The 24254-nt window shown below is 37.3% G+C and overlaps 1 protein-coding gene across 1 annotated transcript in view; it reads left to right on the top strand.

Annotated features, from left to right (window-relative positions):
• The window catches only part of WNT2 (Wnt family member 2), an 88921-nt gene that overhangs the window by 31451 nt on the left and 33216 nt on the right, over positions 1-24254 (top strand). Inside the window, 1 exon segment of the mRNA NM_001168691.1 lies at positions 21221-21485. Within this exon segment, the coding sequence (NP_001162162.1) occupies positions 21221-21485 (265 nt within the window).

Below are 24254 nucleotides of genomic sequence, written 5' to 3'. Positions count from 1 at the left end.
CGAAAGTGATAGAACTATTGATTTAATAAATAAGACAAGAAGCTGGTACTTTGAAAAAACAAACAAAATAGACAAAGTACTGGTCAATCTAATTAAAAAAAGGAAGGAAGAAAAGCAAATTCACAGCATTAAAGATGAAAAGGGGGACAGCACCTCCAATGAGGAGGAAATTAAGGCAATCATTAGAAATTACTTTGCCCAATTATATGGCAACAAATACACCAATTTAGGAGAAATGGATGAATATATACAAAAATACAAACTGCCTAGACTAACAGAAGAGGAAATAGAATTCTTAAATAATCCCATATCAGAAATTGAAATCCATCAAGCCATCAAAGAACTTCCTAAGAAAAAATCCCCAGGGCCTGATGGATTCACCTGTGAATTCTATCAAACATTCAGAGAACAGTTAACCCCAATACTATACAAACTATTTGACATAATAAGCAAAGAGGGAGTTCTACCAAACTCCTTTTACGACACAAACATGGTACTGATTCCAAAACCAGGCAGGTCAAAAACAGAGAAAGAAAACTATAGGCCAATCTCCCTAATGAATATAGATGCAAAAATCTTAAATAGGATACTAGCAAAAAGACTCCAGCAAGTGATCAGAAGGATCATTCACCATGATCAAGTAGGATTCATACCAGGGATGCAGGGCTGGTTCAACATTAGGAAAACCATCCACATAATTGACCACATCAACAAGCAAACTAGCAAGAACCACATGATTATCTCAATAGATGCAGAAAAAGCCTTTGATAAAATACAACACCCATTCCTATTAAAAACACTAGAAAGCATAGGAATAGAAGGGTCATTCCTAAAAATAATAAACAGTATATATCTAAAACCAACAGCTAATATCATCTGCAATGGGGATAAACTAGAGGCATTCCCAATAAGATCAGGAGTGAAACAAGGATGCCCATTATCACCCCTACTATTTGACATTGTACTAGAAACACTAGCAGTAGCAATTAGAGAAGATAAAGAAATTGAAGGCATCAAAATAGGCAAGGAGGAGACCAAGTTATCCCTCTTTGCGGATGACATGATGGTCTACTTAAAGAATCCTAGAGATTCAACCAAAAAGCTAATTGAAATAATCAACAACTTTAGCAAAGTTGCAGGATACAAAATAAACCCACATAAATCATCAGCTTTTCTATATATCTCCAACACAGCTCAGCAGCAAGAACTAGAAAGAGAAATCCCATTCAAAATCACCTTAGACAAAATAAAATACCTAGGAATCTATCTCCCAAGACAAACACAGGAACTATATGAACACAACTACAAAACACTCGCCACACAACTAAAACTAGACCTGAACAAATGGAAAAACATTAACTGCTCATGGATAGGACGAGCCAATATAATAAAAATGACCATCCTACCCAAACTTATTTATCTATTTAGTGCCATACCCATTGAACTACCAAAATACTTCTTCACTGATTTAGAAAAAACCATAACAAAGTTCATTTGGAAGAACAAAAGATCAAGGATACCCAGGGAAATAATGAAAAAAAACACATACGATGGGGGCCTTGCAGTCCCTGACCTAAAACTATATTACAAAGCAGCAGTCATCAAAACAATTTGGTACTGGCTAAGAAACAGAAAGGAAGATCAGTGGAATAGACTGGGGGAAAGCGACCTCAGCAAGACAGTATACGATAAACCCAAAGATCCCAGCTTTTGGGACAAAAATCCACTATTCGATAAAAACTGCTGGGAAAATTGGAAGACAGTGTGGGAGAGACTAGGAATAGATCATCACCTCACACCCTACACCAAGATAAATTCAAAATGGGTGAGTGACTTAAACATAAAGAAGGAAACCATAAGTAAATTGGGTAAACACAGAATAGTATACATGTCAGACCTTTGGGAGGGGAAAGGCTTTAAAACCAAGCAAGATATAGAAAGAATCACAAAATGTAAAATAAATAATTTTGACTACATCAAACTAAAAAGCTTTTGTACAAACAAAACCAATGTAACTAAAATCAGAAGGGAAACAACAAATTGGGAAAAAATCTTCATAGAAACCTCTGACAAAGGTTTAATTACTCATATTTATAATGAGCTAAATCAATTGTACAAAAAATCAAGCCATTCTCCAATTGATAAATGGGCAAGGGACATGGATAGGCAGTTCTCAGATAAAGAAATCAAAACTATTAACAAGCACATGAAGAAGTGCTCTACATCTCTTATAATCAGAGAGATGCAAATCAAAACAACTCTGAGGTATCACCTCACACCTAGCAGATTGGCTAACATAACAGCAAAGGAAAGTAATGAATGCTGGAGGGGATGTGGCAAAGTAGGGACATTAATTAATTGCTGGTGGAGTTGTGAATTGATCCAACCATTCTGGAGGGCAATTTGGAACTATGCCCAAAGGGCAACAAAAGAATATCTACCCTTTGACCCAGCCATAGCACTGCTGGGTCTGTACCCCAAAGAGATAATGGACAAAAAGACTTGTACAAAAATATTCATAGCTGCGCTCTTTGTGGTGGCCCAAAACTGGAAAACGAGGGGATGCCCATCCATTGGGGAATGGCTGAACAAACTGTGGTATATGTTGGTGATGGAGTACTATTGTGCTAAAAGGAATAATAAAGTGGAGAAGTTCCATGGAGACTGGAACAACCTCCAGGAAGTGATGCAGAGCGAGAGGAGCAGAACCAGGAGAACATTGTACACAGAGACTAATACACTGTGGTATAATCGAACGTAATGGACTTCTCCATTAGTGGCGGTGTAATGTCCCTGAACAACTTGCAGGGATCCAGGAGAAAAAAACACCATTCATAAGCAAAGGATAAACTATGGGAGTGGAAACACCGAGGAAAAGCAACTGCCTGAATACAGAGGTTGAGGGGACATGACAGAGGACAGACTCTAAATGAACACTCTAGTGCAAATACTATCAACAAAGCAATGGGTTCAAATCAAGAAAACATCTAATGCCCAGTGGACTTACGCGTCGGCTATGGGGGGTGGGGAGGAGGAAAAGAAAATGATCTTTAACGAATAATGCTTGGAAATGATCAAATAAAATATATTTAAAAAAAAAAACTATGATTGGCGAACTATGCACGAAGACTCATTTAAAATGTCCTGACATTCTACCTTTAGCCCTATTTTATCTCAGAAGCACACCCAGAAATGATTTATACATCTCTCCATTTGAGATGCTATTTGGATATCCACCTATTCAGGCACAACCATTTACCCCTGCCTATACCTCATTGTTAGGAGGAGATACAACCATTGCCACATATATCAGAAAATTACAAACAAAATTGCAAGAACTCCACAACTATGGAGCTGATGTTCAAGCAGGCCCCATAGACTTCTCACTTCATGATTTAAACCCAGATGATAATGTGTACATAAAGAATTTCAAACATACTGGGTCAACTGAATCTCCTTATGATGGACCATTCCAAGTCCTATTAACCACATCGACAGCTATTAAAATTGGGGAGAGGGACTCATGGATTTTTGTAGTCATGTAAAATGAGTACCCTCTATTTATAAGGAATAATTACTTGTATTGCTTGTATTTGATCATTGATTATGATAAGACTTCCCTATTGATGGATCTGTACTATTTGGTTGCACTTTATTTGTGCCATACAGTATTTTATTTTTCCTCTCATTTTTTGCATTTTAAGCATGTCACCAGTATTGAGAAGATTTTCTTTTAACTATTTTTTATTTTTGCAATAAAATAAGCTAAGATGTCCATTTGCTTAGCATATAAATGCATACCCAAAAGCTTTAGACTATGGAAACCTGCCATTTATTGATAAATATTATGGGGCTATGATTAATGTTTGTGTCTGATTCTAGGAAATGGGATCAAAAAGGAGCACAAACTTTATTTCTACAATGCCAGTGAAGCAAGGACTTAACGTGAATAGTGCCAAAAAAGAACACACAGGTCAAAAAAGGAACCAATCCACATGGGATTGATGAACTTCTATGCCAATACAAAAGGGCTTGAACCTTGTGTAAGACTCAAAGTTGCGGTACTTGACATATGTTATTCACAGGACTCCTTGAACCACACTCCTTGTGTGTTCACAATTTCTATCAAAGTACCTAACAATTGGCTGTTCTGACTCCCCTATCCCTGAGAAATGACAAAAGATTAGACCAGGGAATGACACTTCCCTTTTACATAAAAAATCTAGTCTTTTTTTCTCTCTTATAGTATGTCAACATCCTATAGCCCTGGCTTATAATGAGTAAGTACAGTATTATTGCATTTTTTTCTCAACAGATTTGTGGGACAGAAATTTACTTTAACTGGACCCTAATACAAAGGCTTGTTATGAATTTATTCTAGTGTTATTCTGAAATTTAATTAAACATAGTTTTTGATATTTTGATTCTGATTTTGAATTTTTTATTTCTCCCAAAGTTTAATTTTTCTTCTATTTATTTTTTCTTTTTATGTTTTTGGTTTTTATTTTGATAATTGACTCATATACCCCATAACTCAAGCACTTTAAGTTCATCTGGGTATTGATGAAACCATCTTCAGGGAGGATTGTATTGTATTTTCATTAAAAAAAATCCAAGATTTAAAATTTTGTTTGAGAAAAACTTCAGGAACAAAAACTTACTAACTCCTTGAATCCAGAGAATGAACTGTTTGGAGAAAGATGCCTGCAGAAACCTACACTGCATCAAAAAGATCCAGAATGAACTTTTCAGTGCAATTGATTGAACTAAAGGGAGTTGAACATTTATTGTAAATGTACACTTTTATGCCAAAGAGGAGTGTCCCCTAATTGACCTTTTGTCAATGCGCCTAGCAAAACATTGGTTTTGCTTTCTCTCCTATTTCCTTCTTATCTCAAACTATTGTGGTTTTTCTCTTAGAAGGTGAAATATTGTATATGCCTGTAGTTAGAAAGTTTTTAGGGGTACAAGTTGATTATGTTAAATGGGAGACTAGTCCACCCCAACTGATCATCGGGGGGAATGTATGATTGAAAACCTGTTATCCTAAAAAAAAAGAACTACATTTCCCAGGAGCCCACTGATTTCCTGTCGTTATGTACTTCCTATAGACAGAGGATATTAGGTGGGGACGTGGAGGGTCCTGCCCTCTTGGGCTTGAAGGCAAGAACGGTAAGCAAGGGCGTTTTGAAATGGCTGATCAGCCATGAGCACATGGTTTTTTAAATTTTGTATTTCTTTATTTCTAATGATCCTTAATAAATCTCCTAAAATATATAATTTTTTTATTATTGAGATCTAATTTTAATTTTTACACTTAGAAAGTAGGCATAGATGTCAATGGTTATTGTGTTGATATTCCTGTGGTTGCCTTTTGGGAATGAAGTATTAATAATGTTTGAGACTTTTCCCCCATGCCTTTAATATATTCTTCTGTTTCAGATACTCTGTGAATTCATCCCATAAAGTGCTCACAATTGCATTTCTTTCAGTACAAATCTTCTCTGTACACTGGGTAAATCCAGATGCTTTTCCCATCTTTGTTCTTCTAGTGCCATTTCTACCACCACCATCACTGCCCCATACCTCTGATGGGAGATGCCAAGTGCAATAACTTGGACTTAATTGTCCTTGATGGTGAGAAGTTTATTATAAAATATTTGTATATCTTTTATCTTTCTTCTGTTTGTTGTACTCTTTCCAGTTTCAACTTTTCATTAACCTTGAGATGACTGCTTAGATTGGATCTCTTGCCAAATTTAAACTTTAATCCTACTCTGATTTTCTCTGTTTTATGAAGTGAAAATGCTCTTAATCTGACATCCTCCATGAAATTTTAGAAATGAATTTATGTTCCTTACCAGTGCTGCTCTTGGCTGTCATATCTTTCTATTTGGCAAGTAAGTTAAACATTTGATTATCAGGACTCTTTAGTCTCACATCAATTGATTTCCATTGGTTAAACTACTACATTACTAATAATTCTAGGTTGTTACAGTTGGTGGCTATGTCTTTTATTACATCCATATTCCATTAAAAATAATGATTTTAAACAGATCAGGTCAGAATTCCTTTAATAGCACTCAAATTTTTCCTTATTTTAGCCCTTTATACTACTTTTGATCTTTGTTTGAACAAATCTGAAGTCCTATTATACATAGTCAGTTGATTCTACAATGACTCCCACATCAATAGCAAGTTGTCTGTTAAAATAAAGTTGATTTATTTTTTGTTATGTTATGCCTTCTGATTATTTTCTCAAACAAAGATTTATAATTTATAATAAGGTATGAGACTTCCATAACATCTATATGGCTTTGGTCTCTCTTGTTCCTTATTCCTCTCATTCCTATTTTAAATAGGAATATTTGTTATATAATATAATAATAATAATATAGAATTATATACATGTATATGTATATACATATATATTCTTTTTATAACCCTTACCTGCCATCCTAGAATTAATATTATGCATTATTTCCAAGCAGAAGAGCAGTAAGGGCTAGGCAATGGGTCTAACACCTAAGAAGTGTCTGAGGCCAGATTTGAGCCCAGGACCTCCCATTTCTAGGTCTGGTTCTCTATCCACTGAGCTGCCTAGCTGCTCCATATATACACATATTCTTGACCATTCTTCTCTTTTCTCATTTTCATATTGGAATCACTAAATACAAAAGTATGTACTGATTTAACTTGGAGACTTTTTACTGACTTCTTCATAGAATTTTTCTACTTCATATTCTACAACACATGTTGATACATAGGCTGCAATTATTTTCAGGGTGGTCTTTTTGGAAATACAAATCAGGATCATTGCAATATAAAATTTCAAAATATATCATGAAATGTTATTTACTTGATTTTGTTTTATTTGTTTGTTTTTTGCCTTTGTGGATATGATAAACTGCACTCTGCAAAATCCTTGATTTAACTCTCCAAGAATAACCAGTGAGCCATCCTTCCATCTAGCTACAGCTCCTTTCAGTTAGTTCGTTTTGTTTATAGTGGCAATGTCAAGATTGATATGATTTAGTTCCTCCAATAGTATGCCCATTCTTTGGTCATTGAATAAGAATCTAACAGAGTGCTAACAACTAAGTTGAAGTTTGTAAACAGACTAAAAATTGTGTGTATGTTAGCTTCCTCTCCCATTCCCACCCTGCCTTTTCAACTATTTTGCCAAGATTACTGCAGAAGTAGAAGGACTGTAATTAACAGTTACAGACTGTAAGGATTAAAATTTAGGGGAGACTGAGGCAGGTAGAAATTAGTTACTCTCTGCAAGGAGTATATATATTTTTAGAGGTTTATTAAAGGTTAAAGATTAAGAATATACAAGTAAGAAACATGTGCCTAGGCCAGAGGCCTAGACAAAATAACCTCACATCATGGAAGAGACGCCTCTGCTCCAAAAACGGAAGTCCAAAAAAAGCCGAGCCCTTCAAAAGCCTTTGCTTAAATATCTTCTCGATCTCGGCCCAGGTGAGATTACAAGGCATTCTGGGGAAGTGGAGCAAAGGCTCATGGGGATTGTAGTCCTGTATTCGAGTCTATTTTTTACATCCCCCCGTGTGATCATTTGTGGAAAAATTAATTTTTCCCCAAAAGGATCATAAAAACATAATAAACTTAAAAGATTACAATAGTGTGAGGATAAGAGAAAAAAGAATAAAACCAATAATTTCTGAACACATTGACAAAAAGCCGTTAGGGGGCAGTCCCCTTTGGCATAAAAGTATACATACAAATAAATGTTCAATCAACCACACCCAAAGTTCAATTTTGTGCAACTTGTGGTCTGGAGGCCTCTTCATGGTGGCTTCTCCAACAGTTCAGTTCTGGATTCAGAGAGGTAGCATCTTCTTTACCTAAACTTCTTCTCAAAAGGAATTTAAACTTTGCAATTTAAATAATGATATTTTTTACATTCCCCCGTGTTGTGGGTGATTGAAAGATTCAGAATCAGTTAGGGATGCATGGCTGAGGTATGAGGTATATGAATCAATTGGCAAGAGATATTAAAAAGACATCAGAAAATCCAAAAGAAAAGAAAAATTTCTGGATGAAAATATAGACTATCAAAGTCTTATGTGTAAAAATTCAAAGTAGAAGAAAAATAAATCTATAACAGGTCCTTCAATCAGGGCCCAATCAAAATGATCTAAATAATGATGCATTTACCCAGTCAGTGCCAGGACTACAGAAAGGTACCACACTATGAGAGACAGAAAAGAAAGGGACCAGATTATAGAAGCCAAGTAGGAGCCAAGGTTTCAGGGATACTCGTCTGTGAGTATCTTCAGGGTGAGTGTGGATACAAGGAAATCCTATGTCTTAACACATGTTAAACATAGTAACCTTGAGTCTTCACACTAGGTTCAAGACCTTTGTATTGGCCTAGAAGTGCATCAATCCATCCTAGATTGGCCTTTCTTTGGCCCTATGAAATGGCTCTTGTGTGTATCTCTTGTCCTGGAATCAGACAGAATCATTAAGCAAAGTCCCATAATTTATTTAAATAATTAGTGGCATCATTTTCATAGTCACAAGCTTTTTAGGGCATGCATTAGAAAATGTATCTTAAACTTGTAGCACTGAAAATCAAAAGGTTAAAGAAAATCTTAATACTGGTGACATGTGCTTCAAATATAAAAAGGAAAGAAAAAATAATTAAAAAACTGAAAAAGTATATTGCACATGCAAGAAAAATATAATAATAAAAGAGCTTTAAAAAATTCAAAAATATAGCTTATAACCATTGACACTCTGTGTCAGTTAAGAAAATATAAAATACAAGGCTTTCTCACCAAAAAATGAGATCCATTTCCTCTTTGTATCTGGCCATGATCACTGTGAGTAGAATGTGAGCAAATGAATTGAACAAGGTTAACAATTTTTCATCTTTAAAAATACAGTAGTACAAATATGTAGATATCAAAATTCCCAAAATTCTCAATAGCCCAATTAATTACAATAGCAAAACAAACACACTTTCACATTTCACATAAGTTGCTGTGTGACATTTTTAAAACCTATGAATTGATGGACATTTGTCACAATTTTTACAAATGTGGCAATCTTTCAACCTTGGTATTTAAACATATTTTTTAAACAAAGTAAAACTCATCTTGGGTTTAGAACATAATCAAGAAATCTATATATCATTCTGGTGCAAGTAAAGTAGTGAGCTAAAGAGTATAAATAAAGGGATGCTCCTTTTGGAGGCTTTTCCCAAGGGTACAAATGCCCTGAAATTAACTGCCCAACTTCCATTCGCATGTGGGAAGGTTGGGGGTTATAAAATACATTTCACTTCAGCTACTGTAATGGGCCTTACCTCGTGGTAGGGGCAGGCAAAAATAACCAGACTGTTAAAAAAAAATTCCAAAAATCATATTTAAAAAACCCTTAAAATCAAATCATTTGAGGTATTTAGCACATTAAATTTTCAAAGGTTGTTAATACAATTATAACCAGTTCTGAAGTCCATCTATCCTCAGCAAAATAGAAAAAAGCTGTTTTTTCATATATGGGCTTATTCACAACAATATTTGTTCAACACAGTTATAGGGGGAAAACAACAGAATTTCAAAACTCAGTACATTCAAAATAAATTCAATCAACCTTCAGTTCACAGAATAATATTGAATCCAGTAATATATGAACTTAAAATCACAAAGTTAAACCTTAAACAAAACAATGCAATAGAATACAGAGATTTTTTTTTATAAACCATTGGAGTCTGAAATGCCTTAGAATATAGCCTTTAGTCTCTTCAAAGTTCCTTGGGGTTTTTTTTTTGTTTGTTTGTTTTTAATTATCCATTTAAATGTCTATTGTCCGAAGGTAGAGTAGTAAAGGCTAGGCTACGGGGTTCAAGGGATCCGTCCAGGGCCCCATAGCTGGGAAGCATCGGAGGCCAGATTTTAGCTAGAGACCTCCCGTTTCTGGGCCTGGCTTCCAGTTCGCTGGGCCACCCATTTTCAAATTCAAAGTTGAATCTTTGGGCTGAGTCTGCTCCCAGACAGGCAGGTAAAATCAATGAAATTGCCAGAAGAGTCAAAAATCCTTTTAAACAGCCCATTGTTTTTTAGGTTTCTGTTTGAAAAGATCTGTTTCTTCTCTCCAGTCTTTTCTCTCTTTCCCCTCTCTGATACCCCTGTGGCCAATACCCCCATCCACGTGGAGGCTTAGCCTAAGGGAAAATTACCCGGTCTCCTTTCCCTCTGGTCTCTCCCCTCCGCCCACGTGGCCAATACTGTTACCAGCTGGTCGCAACGAGTCCTGAGCGATCTGCTCCAAGGATCTGGGTGATGAGCCGGCTGGGGTTGTGCTCGAGGGTCTGGGGCGCAGAAATAGGCAGGCAGCGGGCTGGTGAGAGGCCAGGAGCAGGAGCGGCTGCGGGGGTGGGCAAGGCCGGGACCAGGTACCAGGTGAGGATGATCAGGGCTGCAGGCTGCAGGCAGGAAGCGGCGGGGCCGAGCCAGGTGGGGTGGGCAGCAGGTCCGGAGCCCGTAGCAGCTTTGTGAGGGAAGAAAACCTTGGCCAGAGAGTTATGGCTCAAAAAAATTTCTAGGTACTAGATATTAAAACTGAATTTAAGATCAGAAAAGAAATCAGAAGATTGAAAGTTCTTTTTTTCTCCTGGCTGGCTCGCCAACTGTAAGGATTAAAATTTAGGGGAGACTGAGGCAGGTAGAAATTAGTTACTCTCTGCAAGGAGTATATATTTTTTAGAGGTTTATTAAAGGTTAAAGATTAAGAATATACAAGTAAGAAACATGTGCCTAGGCCAGAGGCCTAGACAAAATAACCTCACATCATGGAAGAGACGCCTCTGCTCCAAAAACGGAAGTCCAAAAAAAGCCGAGCCCTTCAAAAGCCTTTGCTTAAATATCTTCTCGATCTCGGCCCAGGTGAGATTACAAGGCATTCTGGGGAAGTGGAGCAAAGGCTCATGGGGATTGTAGTCCTGTATTCGAGTCTATTTTTTACAAGACAGAACTGAGAACCATTTTGTATTTTTGTTTTATTGGTCCAAGTGGCCAGGCTACTGGTAATAACCATCTCCATTTTTATCAGGACTGGTGCTTGGAAAGTAGACTCAATCTATTGTTGGACCATACTTAAGGATTTTCCAGCAGTGTAGGACCTGCCAGGGCTTCTGCTCCACAAACATAGTTTTTTGAATGCCCAGGGTCACCTCTATGATGCACTATATGTCTTTGGGGTAGATTATTAAATTTGTAAACATCATATATTTATGTATTGATTTCCTCTGTCTTCCACTGACCTGTTTGTAACCCTTAGTTATGAATCAAAACAACTCTGGCAGGGCATTTGTTAATTGAATCAAAGTGTTTGGGACATTGTCATTTCCTTGTGTCAGTCATACTTCTTTATGATGCTTCTTCTTGTGTTTGGCCCTGCATGTTTAAAAACAACTTCATCAAAACTATTTTTCTCTCTGTCTCTCTGTCTCTCTGTCTCTCTGTCTGTCTCTGTCTGTCTCTGTCTGTCTCTCTCTCTGTGTCTCTCTGTCTCTGTCTCTGTCTCTGTCTCTCTCTCTCTGCAACATTTATGTAAGGTCCCTGACTGAATGTGTCATCCATTCCTTCAGACTACCCAAGACTGTAATATTTCTTTTTCTAATTGCTCTGAATAAGCATAAGAATAAACAGTCTCCCTCAGGTCTGCTCAGGCTCCCATTCACTCCTACCTCATGAAAAACCTTCAGATCAGATTCCTCTACACTCTTGCTAACACTGTAAAAACATTTATCTTCATGCCCCATCCAGGGTTTTATTCTAGGCTTTTTTAGCACTCTAATCAGTCATTTGCCTCTGATTTGCTTATTACATTTCTCTCCAAAATTCTCACCCATCTTGGTCTCTTAGAGTGACTTAACTTTCCACAGTCTTTAAGCAGCATATTTTTTCCTTGTGGGAATGTCCAGAAATGTTGTGGGGAATAGAATATATATTTTTATCTTTGTATTTTAATCCTGGTTTCACTGGGCTAAGGATTCTGGAGTCAGATCAGATCTCCTTTGACATGTTGTAAGTAATTTCCCAGCATTTTCTCTGTTTTCTCACAATGACTAATCCCATGGGATTCAAATTGGGATTCCTTGATGAGCAATCATTTTCTTAGACACTTGTAAAATCCTCTGTATTGATGAAGTCCTGGAGTTTGAGGACAATCGATCTGGATAAGTGAAATTTGACTTTTGTCTCTAAGGACTCAGGATAAATTCTGCTGTTTATAATCTGCTTTTTTGATCTAACTAGTTCTGAAGAAATTTATTGGGCAATATCCTGAAAAAATGGTGGCAAAACTCTTAGGTTATCTCTTTAAACTCCCTGATCTTTGTTGATAAAATTTTCAAGTCTTTTCCCAGTAGAATTGTCCTTTGATCTTGTTTTGGTTAGTTTCTATGGGTTTTGCCAATATATCTTCAGCCTATGAACTTTATCTACTATTGATAATAATTCAGTTTTGAAGCTTTCCTTATGTTGCTGCTTTTTCTTATTGATTTGTTTTATTCCCTTTTTAAACTAATGATGGATCTCATTCTAGATAGAAGGCTGTAGGTTTACAGCTGAATAGGATCTAGTTCAACAGTCTTATTTTATAGAGGCTTTCATTAGCAATACCATTTCTTGAAAAAGCTTTTATTTTCCAGTTTTATATTTTTTTGTCTAGATCCAGTTTGTTGATTAGGCAATTTTAAAAAGTTGAATTGACATTTTTCCTACATGCTGATTTCTTAAGATTTAAAAATTGATAATATTAATTAATCATTGTAGCTTATGTATTTCCTTGTCTTCTCTTATTTATTTGAAAGAGAAATAAAATGGCTACACACTTGTGAAATTTTTTTCTTGCCCTTATTTTCTATATTTCCTCTTTATAAAATATATTTATTTATTTGAAGGCATTTTTATTCATGTAAGTGTGATTGAGAAGCTAAACTCTTTCATAAACTTTCTGCCATCTTGATGGAGCCCCTTAATAATTATTTTTGTCAGTTATAATCCATGATCTTTTCCATATTTTTGAAACCTTTTCCTTTTTAAGATAGCTTGTAAATCAATCCCAGAGAGCTTTTAAAATTATGTCGCCTACTGCACAAATTTCTTCTATATTTATTTGGTTAGGTCCAATTCAATTAAGCCCTGGGAAATCTCATCATCTTGCAAGATCCAATCAAACTTGGTACTCACGTCTCATCAATACTCTCTGCCCTTGTGATGAAAGAGTGTAGTCAATGAATTCCTCAAGCCCCATTTAAAGAGAGGAGACAAGAAAAGCATTTTTCAGACTTCTCATTTCCTTCTTTATTTTTTCTGATTGCTTTCATTTGGGATTTCTTTGATTTCACCATGTTGCACCCCCACCTCTACCTCTCCATCTCCACCCCTGTACCTTTCCTTCCTTCCTCCTTCACCCCTCTCAGTTTTCTTTTGTGTGTCCATCTTCTCCCCTTAGACTATACGGTTCTTGAGGGCAGACACTACCTTGCTTTTTTGTTCTTTTAAAAAATGTTTTGTATTAGTAACAGCTAAGTTAAAATTTGTAAACAGCTTTAAATGGTTATATGTTACCTTCCTCTTCTACCTCAATTATCATCTACCTCCTTATCAATCAGTGTGCCAAAATTACTGCAGTAATACTTCTCCTTGGTTTCCACCCCACACAACATCTAAACCTCCAATTCTTACTCTCATCTTCTCTTTTCTGCTTCCTTTTCTGGAAGGAAGTCTTCCATTAGACTAAACTCCTGGAGATTAGAGATCATCTTTATTTTTCTAACTTGTATCCCCTGAGTGGCTGGCACATAGTATGTGCATATTGATCGCTTATTGACTATTGATTATAGGAGTCTAGCTGCTCTTCCAGACTGAAGTGATACAAGATGAAATCAAGTTTCTGAAATCCCTGATGAGCCGTGAAAAGATATGAAGAACAGCTCAAAGTTGGGTTTCTACCAGCTAGGAACTGGTCCTAAGGAAAGCCCCCTATGCCCATCTCATGGCTGTGTCCCTGGTGAACTGGTTGGGAAGGCTAGAAGCTGCCTGGAGCCTTTCACTATAAGAATTAGCTTTAAGAATAGGCCTGAGAGTCTCACTTCCAGCAAACAGGGAAGACCAGAGTGATTTCACTGTGGTCTCCAGAGAGTAATAGCTATGCAGGAAATAAGAGCTGGTTTTTCTACTAGAGAAAAAAAGTGAGAGGCCTGAAGAAAAGATTTCTCCAATCTCAAGGTCCTCTAAGAAAATGCTCCAAGAATAAAAGAAAGCCTCCTGTGTTGCTGTGGCAACTGTATTCCTAAGCAACACATTTCATTAGGGTGCAAACTTAGAGAATTTGATTTATTTTTATTTTTAAAAGCAAACATTTATTAAATACTCAATAATAATGGAATTATTTCCTCATCCCTCCATATGTTAGATGGGCCCCTTCAGTTCCCTTGTAAAGGCCTCAGATAATAAGGTGAAAAGAGCTGTAAACACTGGAGCAGAATCTTTATGGATTTAAACCACTATCACTAAAATGTGCTGAGACTTTGTCTCCAAAAACCTTTGTTTTGAAATTTGTATATAAACACCATTAAAAAAAATGTACTAGGAGAGGAAAGAAAAGTCTTACTGACATTCAGGGCAGAAGAAGTTCAGGTCAAGCAAGAGGAAGTCCCACCCAAATTAGACAAGTGATTTAGAAAACAGGAGGATGATACCCTTGGTGGTCTGGATGTTTGTACATCTGGTGTCAGCAGCTAAATTATCTGTGGCCACCCATTGGGAGAGAAAGTGGCACCCTGCTAAATTTCCTTTGCTAGGAAAGATGACGACAACCCCATTTGCCCTGCCTCGGTTCTGGCTTTGCATTTAGAGTTAGCTTTTTTGTTTTGTTTTTTAGGTCTCTGGTTTCTTTTATCCAGAAGATGCCAACATGGAGAATATGCTCCAGTGTTATAGCCCTTTGGTTGGTCAACAAGCAAAAATCACATTTTCAAATACTAGCAATTGAGTGAATGAGTTTAGATGATTAGCTATATTTCTTTTTTTAAAAAAGACAAAAAAACAAAACCCCGCATCTTCCATTAGAATTAAAACTGTATATTGGTTCTAAGGCAGAAGAGCAGTGAGGGCTAGGGCAAAAAAAAAAAAGGTTTTCTATTTCCATCTCCAGCTCCTTTTACAGATGAAGTAACTGAGGGCAACAGGGTGAAGTGACTTGCTCAGGGTCACACAGCTAGGAAGTGTCTGAGGCCACCTTTGAATCTAGGAACTCCTGTCTCTGCACCTGGCTCTTGATCCACTGAAGCATTTGGCTGACCCCAACTCTATGATTCTTAATGCCCCCTATCCTCTTTTTTGCTGCTTCACCACTATTAACAGTGGCGGGAAGAAGGACTATACCGAGGCCATTTTATAATTGTATTTAATAAATTTATTTAACAATTCATCTAATAATTTATTTTACCATTTACTTTTAGTGTATTTGTTATATTTATTGAATTAAACGGTTCATTGCTCAGAGACTGATTCTGATTCTGAGCTCCCTTTCACTTAACTAGGCTGGTCCCTGAATAGCAGACCTAGTTTTTCTCCGAGGCCATATTTGAAATCTGTCCAGTTTGGTAGAGAAACTACTCAGAGGCACTTTCCAAATGGAATCATAGCATCTCTTTGTTTAAACCAATAGGGTAGCTCAATGAGAAAACGAAAAGAGCACCAGAGTTGGATGTATAATCTTTTCTTACACATATACTCGCTGGGTGAACCTAGACCCTTTCTCAACTTCAGTTTCCCCATCTGTAAAATGGGGATGATGATAGCACCTACTTCACACGGTTACTTCAAGGACCAAAGGAAATCATATGTATGGGAGACGCCTTTTAAACCTTAAAGCACTCTATCATTGTTAGCTGTTATTATTAAATTAGTCTCATTGGGTAAGTAGTTATTTTTAGTAACAGATTCACAAGGCTGACTTCAAGGCAGATAATTAGATTCTTTCATCCAACAAATATTTGAATGTCTATTCATTTGTGCAGGGCAGTGTACAGTGGATAGAGCACCTGGACTGGAGTCAGGAAGACCTGATTTCAAATCCAGCCTTAGACACTTCCTAGCTGGGTGACTCTCAGAGTCAGACATGACTGCAAGCAACTGAGTAACAATAACCTAACCAATGTTCCTTATGCATGGATACAGTCATGCCACTCAAAACCCTCCAATTATATCCTATTGGCTCCTAGAACTCCAGGGCAGTCAAGTAGTACATTGGATAGAACATCTGGCTTGGAGTCAAGAAGAGTCAAGAAAACTCTTCAAAGACCTGAGTTCAAATTCAGCCTCAGAAACTTACTAGCTGTGTGACCTGAGCAAGTAACTTAGTTAGCCTTGTTGACCTCAGTTTCTTCCTCTGTAAAAGGAGCTGCAGATGGAAATAGAAAACCACTCCAGTATCTGCCAAGAAACCCCAAATAGGGTCACTAAAAGTTGAACAGGACTGAAACAACTGAACAATTTTTTTTTTCACTTTAATAAGCATTAAGTGCCTAAAAGGAAGCTTGGAGTAATGGATAAAGAGCCAGCTTCCTGACCAGGAAGACCTGGACTCGTGTCCTACCTCTGGCATGTGCTGGCTTCCTAGAGAAGATGGATTTGAGTTGGATTTTATCCCATTGATAGGATTTCAACAAGCACAAGGGGGCAGGGGTTCTTAGCATAGATAAATGTAAGCCAGGAACCCAGAGGCAGGAAAGCAGTGTGCCTGGAGGGGTGGGGAGAGGATTAGGAGGAGAAAAGGTTGAAAGGTCAGGAAGATGCTCGGGCTCCATCCTGGGGCCATGCTGTCCTCATTGGTGGATGGGTGAGTGAGTGAGAGATAATTCCCCTCCACCCACTGTATCTAGCCAGCCCCAATCCAGACTTTTCATCCCATCTTATCAGCCCAAGTTCCAGAGCCCACCCACCATGGACATCTTTCCATCTAACTTGAATTGAACCACATGTGGTTCCACCTCCACTCTCCATCCCCATTCCCATCCCCACTCTCCATCTTCCTCTCCATCCCTACCACTGGACCTTTTGTTCTAGGAATGATAAATAAACCCTAAGGCTGCTACTGGAAAGGGTGTGATATTCTTCTGTCCTGGAGTTCCCACTCATAATTCCTGTAACAGGCTGAACCAAAACTTCCTTTCTTGACTACTGCACAACTATTTGAGCCTTTTGCCCATTAGAATATAAATTCCTTGAGGACAAGGATTGTCTCACATTTGTAGTTCTGTCACCAGTTACTGGTTGATTAATTGTGCTACATTAATTGTGCTAATGTCCTTAAGTTCTTTTATTGTTCAGTTGTTGCAGTTGTGTCTGACTCTTCATGACCTCACTTAGTTTTTCTTGTCAAAGACACTGGAGGTGTCAATCAAACAAGTAGGGAAAAAATAACCGATAGCATATTATTCCCAGAGGGCTCTCTGTCATTCCTTTACCAGGTGTATTCCTCCTTTTCATCTTATGTTCTCTTTCCTTTTATTCTAAGACCCAAGACTTTTGGTTTCACCCTTGGAGAGATCTTATGGAGTCCTTAGACTCTTCCCTTTATGCAGCAGTTGGAGAGGGCAAACCTAGATAGGTAGAATAGAATGCTATCCACCACACCTTGGCCAATTTGGGAAGAAGAAAAATAAGGGTGAAATGAGACTAGAGACAGAAATCTCCACAGACCCATCGTACTAAGGAAGAATTGAAAATTTGGCTTTGGGGATAATGGCCCTTTACTGTTATTTTTTTCTTCATATGCATGGCAAACAAAAATTAGTATGGAATTATTGGCTGTAAATCCACACAAGTTAAGGGAAGCATTTGGAAGGCTTTCTGCAACAATCTCCTGCCCCTGTGCCTTAGCAGAGACTGATCCCTATGCCTGGATTGCTCTCCCCCCTTTTCCCTGTTTCTTGGAATCTCTAGTTCCCTATAAGGCCCAGCTCAAATGTCACCTCCTTCAAGAAGCCTTTCCTGATTTTTCCTAGTTATTAGTGCCCTCAATCACAGTATCTTGTAATTTCAAACTGTGTGTATAAATGTATTATATCTGTGTATATGTATATGTTCAGTTGTTTTTCAGTCATGTCCTGTCTTCATGACCCCATCTGGAGTTTTCTTGGCAAAGATACTGGAATGACTTGTCATTTCTTCTCCAGCTCATTTTGCAGATAAAAAAGCTAAGACAAATAGCATTAAGTGACTTGCTCAAGGTCACCTAGTTAGCATCTGGGGCCAGATTTGAATTCAGGACACACACACACACACACACACACACACACACACACACACACACACACACACACACCCCTGATATTTCCTTTACTGTGAAGATGTTATCAGAATGTAAGAACTTTGAGACCAGGAACTTTCTCATTTTTGTATTTTTACCCCACAACACAGTAGCACAGTGTCTGGCACATAATAAATGTTTGTGAATTGACTTATTAATTACATTCTTGTCTGTGTCCAAAGGACTTTGGACTCTCTCTCTCTCTCTCTTTCTCTCTCTCTCTATATATATACACACATATATGCAAACAAATATATATAAATATATAAATAAAGGAATCTAAAGCATATAAAGAATATATATATATATATAATAGAAAATAAGAGGGAGATTACAGGTAATGAATACTAATGAAGTACAAGTACCTCAATATTCTCTGCTGTTCTTGTATGAAATGTGAAGGAGTTTTCTGGTTCAATTTCAATGGCCATTGATTGGGAAAAGATTGGCTCCAGCCCTGGAAGCCTTCATAAAGCTAATCTTGCCACATCCTGGAGACTTTTTTTTTTTTGAAAATTTTATTTAGTCAATTTAGAAAGTTATTCCTTGGTAACAAGAATCACATTATTTCCTTCCCTTCCCTCCCCCCATTCCTTCCTGTAGCAGATGCTCAAGTCCACTGGGTTTTTACATGTGTCCTTGATCAGAACCTATTTCCATGTTGTTGATGTTTGCACTGGGAGGATCATTTTGAGTCTACATCCCCAATCATATCCCGCTCGACCCATATAATCAAGCAGTTATTTTCCTTTGGTGTTTTTACTTCCACAGTGTTTCCTCTGAATGTGGATAATGAAGTTTTTCTCATAGATTCCTCCAAGTTGTTCAGGATCACTGCATTGCCACTAATGGAGAAGTCCATTACATTCGATTGTACCACAGTGTATCAGTCTCTGTGTACAATGTTCTCCTGGTTCTGCTCCTCTCTGCATCAATTCCTGGAGGTTGTTCCAGTTCCCATGGAATTCCTCACATCCTGGAGATTTAACAATCCTAGAGTTCAGAGGTTCCAAAGCAGAGAATAGCTTTGTGGAATGTGTACCCATGTGCCTCTACTGGGGTGACTAGAGAGGGGAACAGGAATTTTTTATATCTTTCCCACCATAGTGAAGAACTATTTGACTAGTAGGAGACACCGTAGGGAATAATTCAGAGTCCAGCATGAGGTAGAGAGAGAACACATTCTTCATATAGGCACAGAGAAGCAGCTTCAAAGATTTAGGCTTCTGGTAGCAAAGGAAACAACTGCCCATGCATTCAATAGAGAACAATCCTGGTGGCTGAGAATTGAGCTACAGAAAGAGGCAGGCCTAGGGAGGGAGGCCAGTGGGGTGACCCTCCCCACCGAGATGCTATATCCAGAGGGGAACCAAATGAGGAATCCAGGAGAAGAGAAAATAACTAGAGCCCTGAAGCACTAGAGGTGTGAGCTTCAGCCTTGTCCACATGTGTGCCTTATTACCATTATACTCTAAATTTGTGCCCCACAGGTGCTTTGTGTATTTATGGGAATGTATATGGCAGGTTTATGGGGGTGATGTTTTGTAGCTACTGTTCTTACTATGCTACCTTAGTAAATGACTTTGCTTTGAGCTAATTGTATCCACTGGATAACTATTACAGGTAAGCTGACCAGTGGGGGCTTAGTAACCATAACTGTGGGAGTATAGACCCACAGAGTACATCAGATAGAATCTGGAGGTGAGAGTAGCCCCTCTCCTGGGGTCCCAATCTTGAAATCTGTGACTACTACGGAGTTGGGATATATCCCAGAGATGTGCTGATTAGGAATTATTCATTAGAGAAACCTGGCTCGGCAATGGGTTGGTTAGTCAAATTCAAGCTACATCTATATGATAACTAATATGTATTCAAACTTTATTTCTTTAGGAAAGATTTTATAATTCAGCCTTTTCACCAATTCAGATTGGTCTCCGTCTGAAGTAGTGAAGGTTTAGCTCATGAGTAATTGGCAATGTGGCCCAGTGGAAAGAACATTGGTTCTAGCCTCAGAATGCAGGTTCTAATTCCACCTCTCATCTGTGTAACCCTGGGCAAATTATTTAACAATTCTAGACTTCAGTTTCTTCATCTGTCAAAGAAAGGGGTTGAATTATATGGCCTCTAAGGTTCCTTTCAACTCTAGATCTGTGATCCAAATGGAAAGTATCCCACCTTTCTTCCCTTTCCCCCCTACCCTGATTTTAGGACAGAGAGGCTACCTGGCAAAGTGTATAGAGTGCCAGGCTTCTCATATAAACTGGACTTGATCCTGGGTACATCATGTATTTATTTAGTTAAGTTTTGGAGAATTTTTATTTAATTAATTTAGAATGTTTTCCCATGGTTACAAGATTCTTGTTCTTTCCCTCCCCTACCCCCACTTCCCTCCCATAGCTGATGCCCAGTTCCCCCGGGTTTTACTTGTGTCATTGATCAAGACCTATTTCCATAGTATTGCTATTTGCACTAGCGTGATCATTTAGAGTCCACATCCCCAGTCATATCCCCATCAACTGGGTACATCATTTAACTTTTTGGTATTCATCGAACTCTGTAAGACCATAAATTACAGATCAGTGGAAGATCTTCATTAGCAGGCAGGTGAAATCACAAGGCCCACAGCTCTACCTACCTATCTACCTAAATAAATAAAGAGTGTTGACTGAATTCTCCCCATCATTCTCTACTTTACCCACTTTTTTTGAGTTTTTAAATCCTCACTCTAAAGCACCACTCAAAATTTTTTTCTGAGATATCAGGCACCATGACTGTATCCTTGGAAAAGAAGAGATAGTATTAATACATGCCTCTTGGGTGCATTCATCTCTACTGATATTTTTAATGCCTTTTCTAATAGGCTGTAAAGCGGTTCTTGAAACAAGAGTGCAAATGCCATGGGGTGAGTGGATCCTGCACCCTGAGGACCTGTTGGCTGGCCATGGCTGACTTTAGAAAGACGGGAGATTATCTCTGGAAGAAGTACAATGGGGCCATCCAAGTGGTCATGAATCAAGATGGCACTGGTTTCACTGTGGCTAACAAGAGATTTAAGAAGCCAACCAAAAATGACCTGGTCTATTTTGAGAATTCTCCAGACTATTGTATCAGAGACCGAGATGCAGGTAAGTCCAAATCACCCCATGCAGGTGATACCATTCAAATTCCCAGATGCCACTATTCAAATAAAGCCCTATGTTTATAGATGATTCTTTAAAAAATTTTGGTTCCTTGTGTTTGTCAGGCCTAAAACTCATATGACATAAATTCTCATTCAAAAGTATAAAAAGATTGCCTAAATCAACTGAACAGAGAAAAATGGACAATGATTCATAAAACCTAAATTACCATAATGAAAGTTTTGGGGGAAATAGAGGCATATTGTATAGAGTTTAAATTCAAAAGTTTCTTCACATCAAGAGAGTCTAACTAGACATATTTTAATATATGTATACATATGTGTTATATATGTCAACATATAAAGGGGATGAGCAGAACCACTACATTCTTTTTTTGATTGGAGAACTTTGAACAAATATTCATGCCTACTCAATGGGTAGATATTTCTTGTGTGGTTTCAAATTCATTCAAGGAACACCAGCAGAAGAAAAAAAAATGGAGACATACTAAATACATCCTAAATAATGAATAAGCCAAAGAACAAATTATAGAAACAACTGATAAATATACAAATAAGATTAACAATAAGTTAACATACTAAATTTCTGGGATGTAGTTCTATCAGTCCTAAGAGGGAAAAAAAGTGTAGTTTGGAAACATAATTAACAAGATTTTAAAAGATAAGTTACTCAGTATATGATTTTTAAAATTAGAAAATCCAATATGCTTTCAGAGTCCTTAATAGAATTTAAGGAATTGGAATGAATCTGCTCTCTGAGAGCAATTTACCTATATTTCTATCATGCCACACTGGGACTTTTAGCTGATTCATTTTCCATTTCTTCACACAGACCCAGCATAGTCGACATACTTCTGAGGAGCTAACTGTCCATTTGAACATTACTTCTATTATCTTGATTCAGACTCAAGATTTAAATTGTGGGATTTCAGTGGATGCTTGAGCTATGAGAGATCATATTTTTTAAAAGTAAAAGTAAGATACAGGGAGCAGAGCAAGTAGCTTAATACTCTCTATTAGACAGATGACGACCATTTTGAATGATTTGTTTTAGCCTTTTCAATTAGTTGATTCAACAAAAAATAAAGTAAAATGATTGGTTGGTTGGTTGAACTCAACTAATTTTTTTCCATTTAATTGACTTACCTTTTTTTTTTTGGCCCCTTGTTTAAAAAGAAAGAAAACAAAAACAACCAACCATCACTTCAGTGAAAAATATTTAAGAGTAGTTGTTTGGATTCTCAATCGAAAAGCTATAGCTTTCAGGATTTCTTTTCTGGTTTCACCCCCACACACTCCCATTCTAGACATTTTCCAGTTTCAACTTATCTGCTATATTCTGATATTTTTAAACCTTTATTTGCTGTCTTAAAATTGATACTAAGTATCGGTTCCAAAGGAGTTAGGAAATTGGGACTAAATGACTTACTTATCCAAGGTCACACAGCTAAGAACCAGATTTGAAATATTTTCTGATTTTTATATATTTCTCTCCTATAGAATATAAGCTCCTCAAGGGCAGGAACTTTGGTTTTTGCTTTTTCTTTGTATAGAAATGGTTAGTATAGCTTGGGGCTAAGTATGTGTGTAGTAATTCTTGTTGGTTGATCACATAGACCAAATACCAGTTTTTCTTTAATGGATTTAATGTTTTACTTTTTTAATGAGATGTGTTGGTATTATAGCCTGAACTGACAAACTCTGTTTTTAGACATTGCCTAAGCAGGCAGCTACAGATACAAGTATAACTATATGGAGAATAACTTTGTTGTTTCTTTATTGCTGAGAATTTCATATTAGTTAACAGAGTATCAAGGAATGCCTCCTTAGCTCAAAGCTAACCACTTAGAAAATAGCAATAACTAACTTTTATATTGGACCTTGTAAACCTCAAAATTTCTCAGACTTATGAATGTTAGGGGTTTCTCCCATTGGGGAATCTTCTACTTAAAAAAATTCTCTAGCAGATGGTGAGAACTCTACTTGAGTGTGGGGACTCCCTGCCTTGGGAATATCCCTACTCCACCCTACTTAGGACTGCTTTAGGACAGAGAGCTCCTTGAGAACAATGAAAAGTACTTTGATCCATGCTTATGGAAGGGACAGAAAGTCCTTTGAGTCATGACTGTTTTAAGATTGATACAATGGGATACTAAGTACCTATAAAGGTGGGGCAACTTGTAAACTACTTAAACCTAAAAGGTGATAACTTATTCAGAGGTCTTTTCTAATGAAATTTGTCTACACAGCAGCATTTTTTTCCTGACTTACTAAAGAGATTAAAACTTCTCAGCTGTGAATTCAAAATGGGCGGTCCTTTAGAAACATCTACAGTGAGTGGTAGGCATGAAAATTTAGGGGAGATACTTGGTCTAACAAGAATCAGGAATGTCTTGGGAACATTACATTACTCCACCCAAACTTAGACATATTTAGGGGAAGATAAAGTTGTAAACTCCTGATTGAACAATGAAGGTACTTAACTCATACCTTATAGTGAAGCTAGAACCTTAAGCTGAGTCTATTTTTAGATCTAATACAAAAAGGTGTTAGGTATTTATAAAGGTTAAATTAATCACAAAAAGGTCAAGTAACTCACAACTTTAAGGTTTGCAAAGTGCTGTGAGTAATATTATTTGGTAAAATAGAGATTCCAAAAATGCCTCCACAATGTGGCCCTCAAAATTCCCAAACACAGCTTGAACTGGATTAAAATGAATTTGGGGGATGTTTAATAAAAGAAACAGAAAATACA

Source organism: Monodelphis domestica, chromosome 5 (assembly GCF_027887165.1).
Source record: "Monodelphis domestica isolate mMonDom1 chromosome 5, mMonDom1.pri, whole genome shotgun sequence".
Taxonomy (NCBI): domain Eukaryota; kingdom Metazoa; phylum Chordata; class Mammalia; order Didelphimorphia; family Didelphidae; genus Monodelphis; species Monodelphis domestica.
Note: the sequence above shows the minus strand (reverse complement) of the source record. Positions and strands in the feature narration are given on the sequence as shown.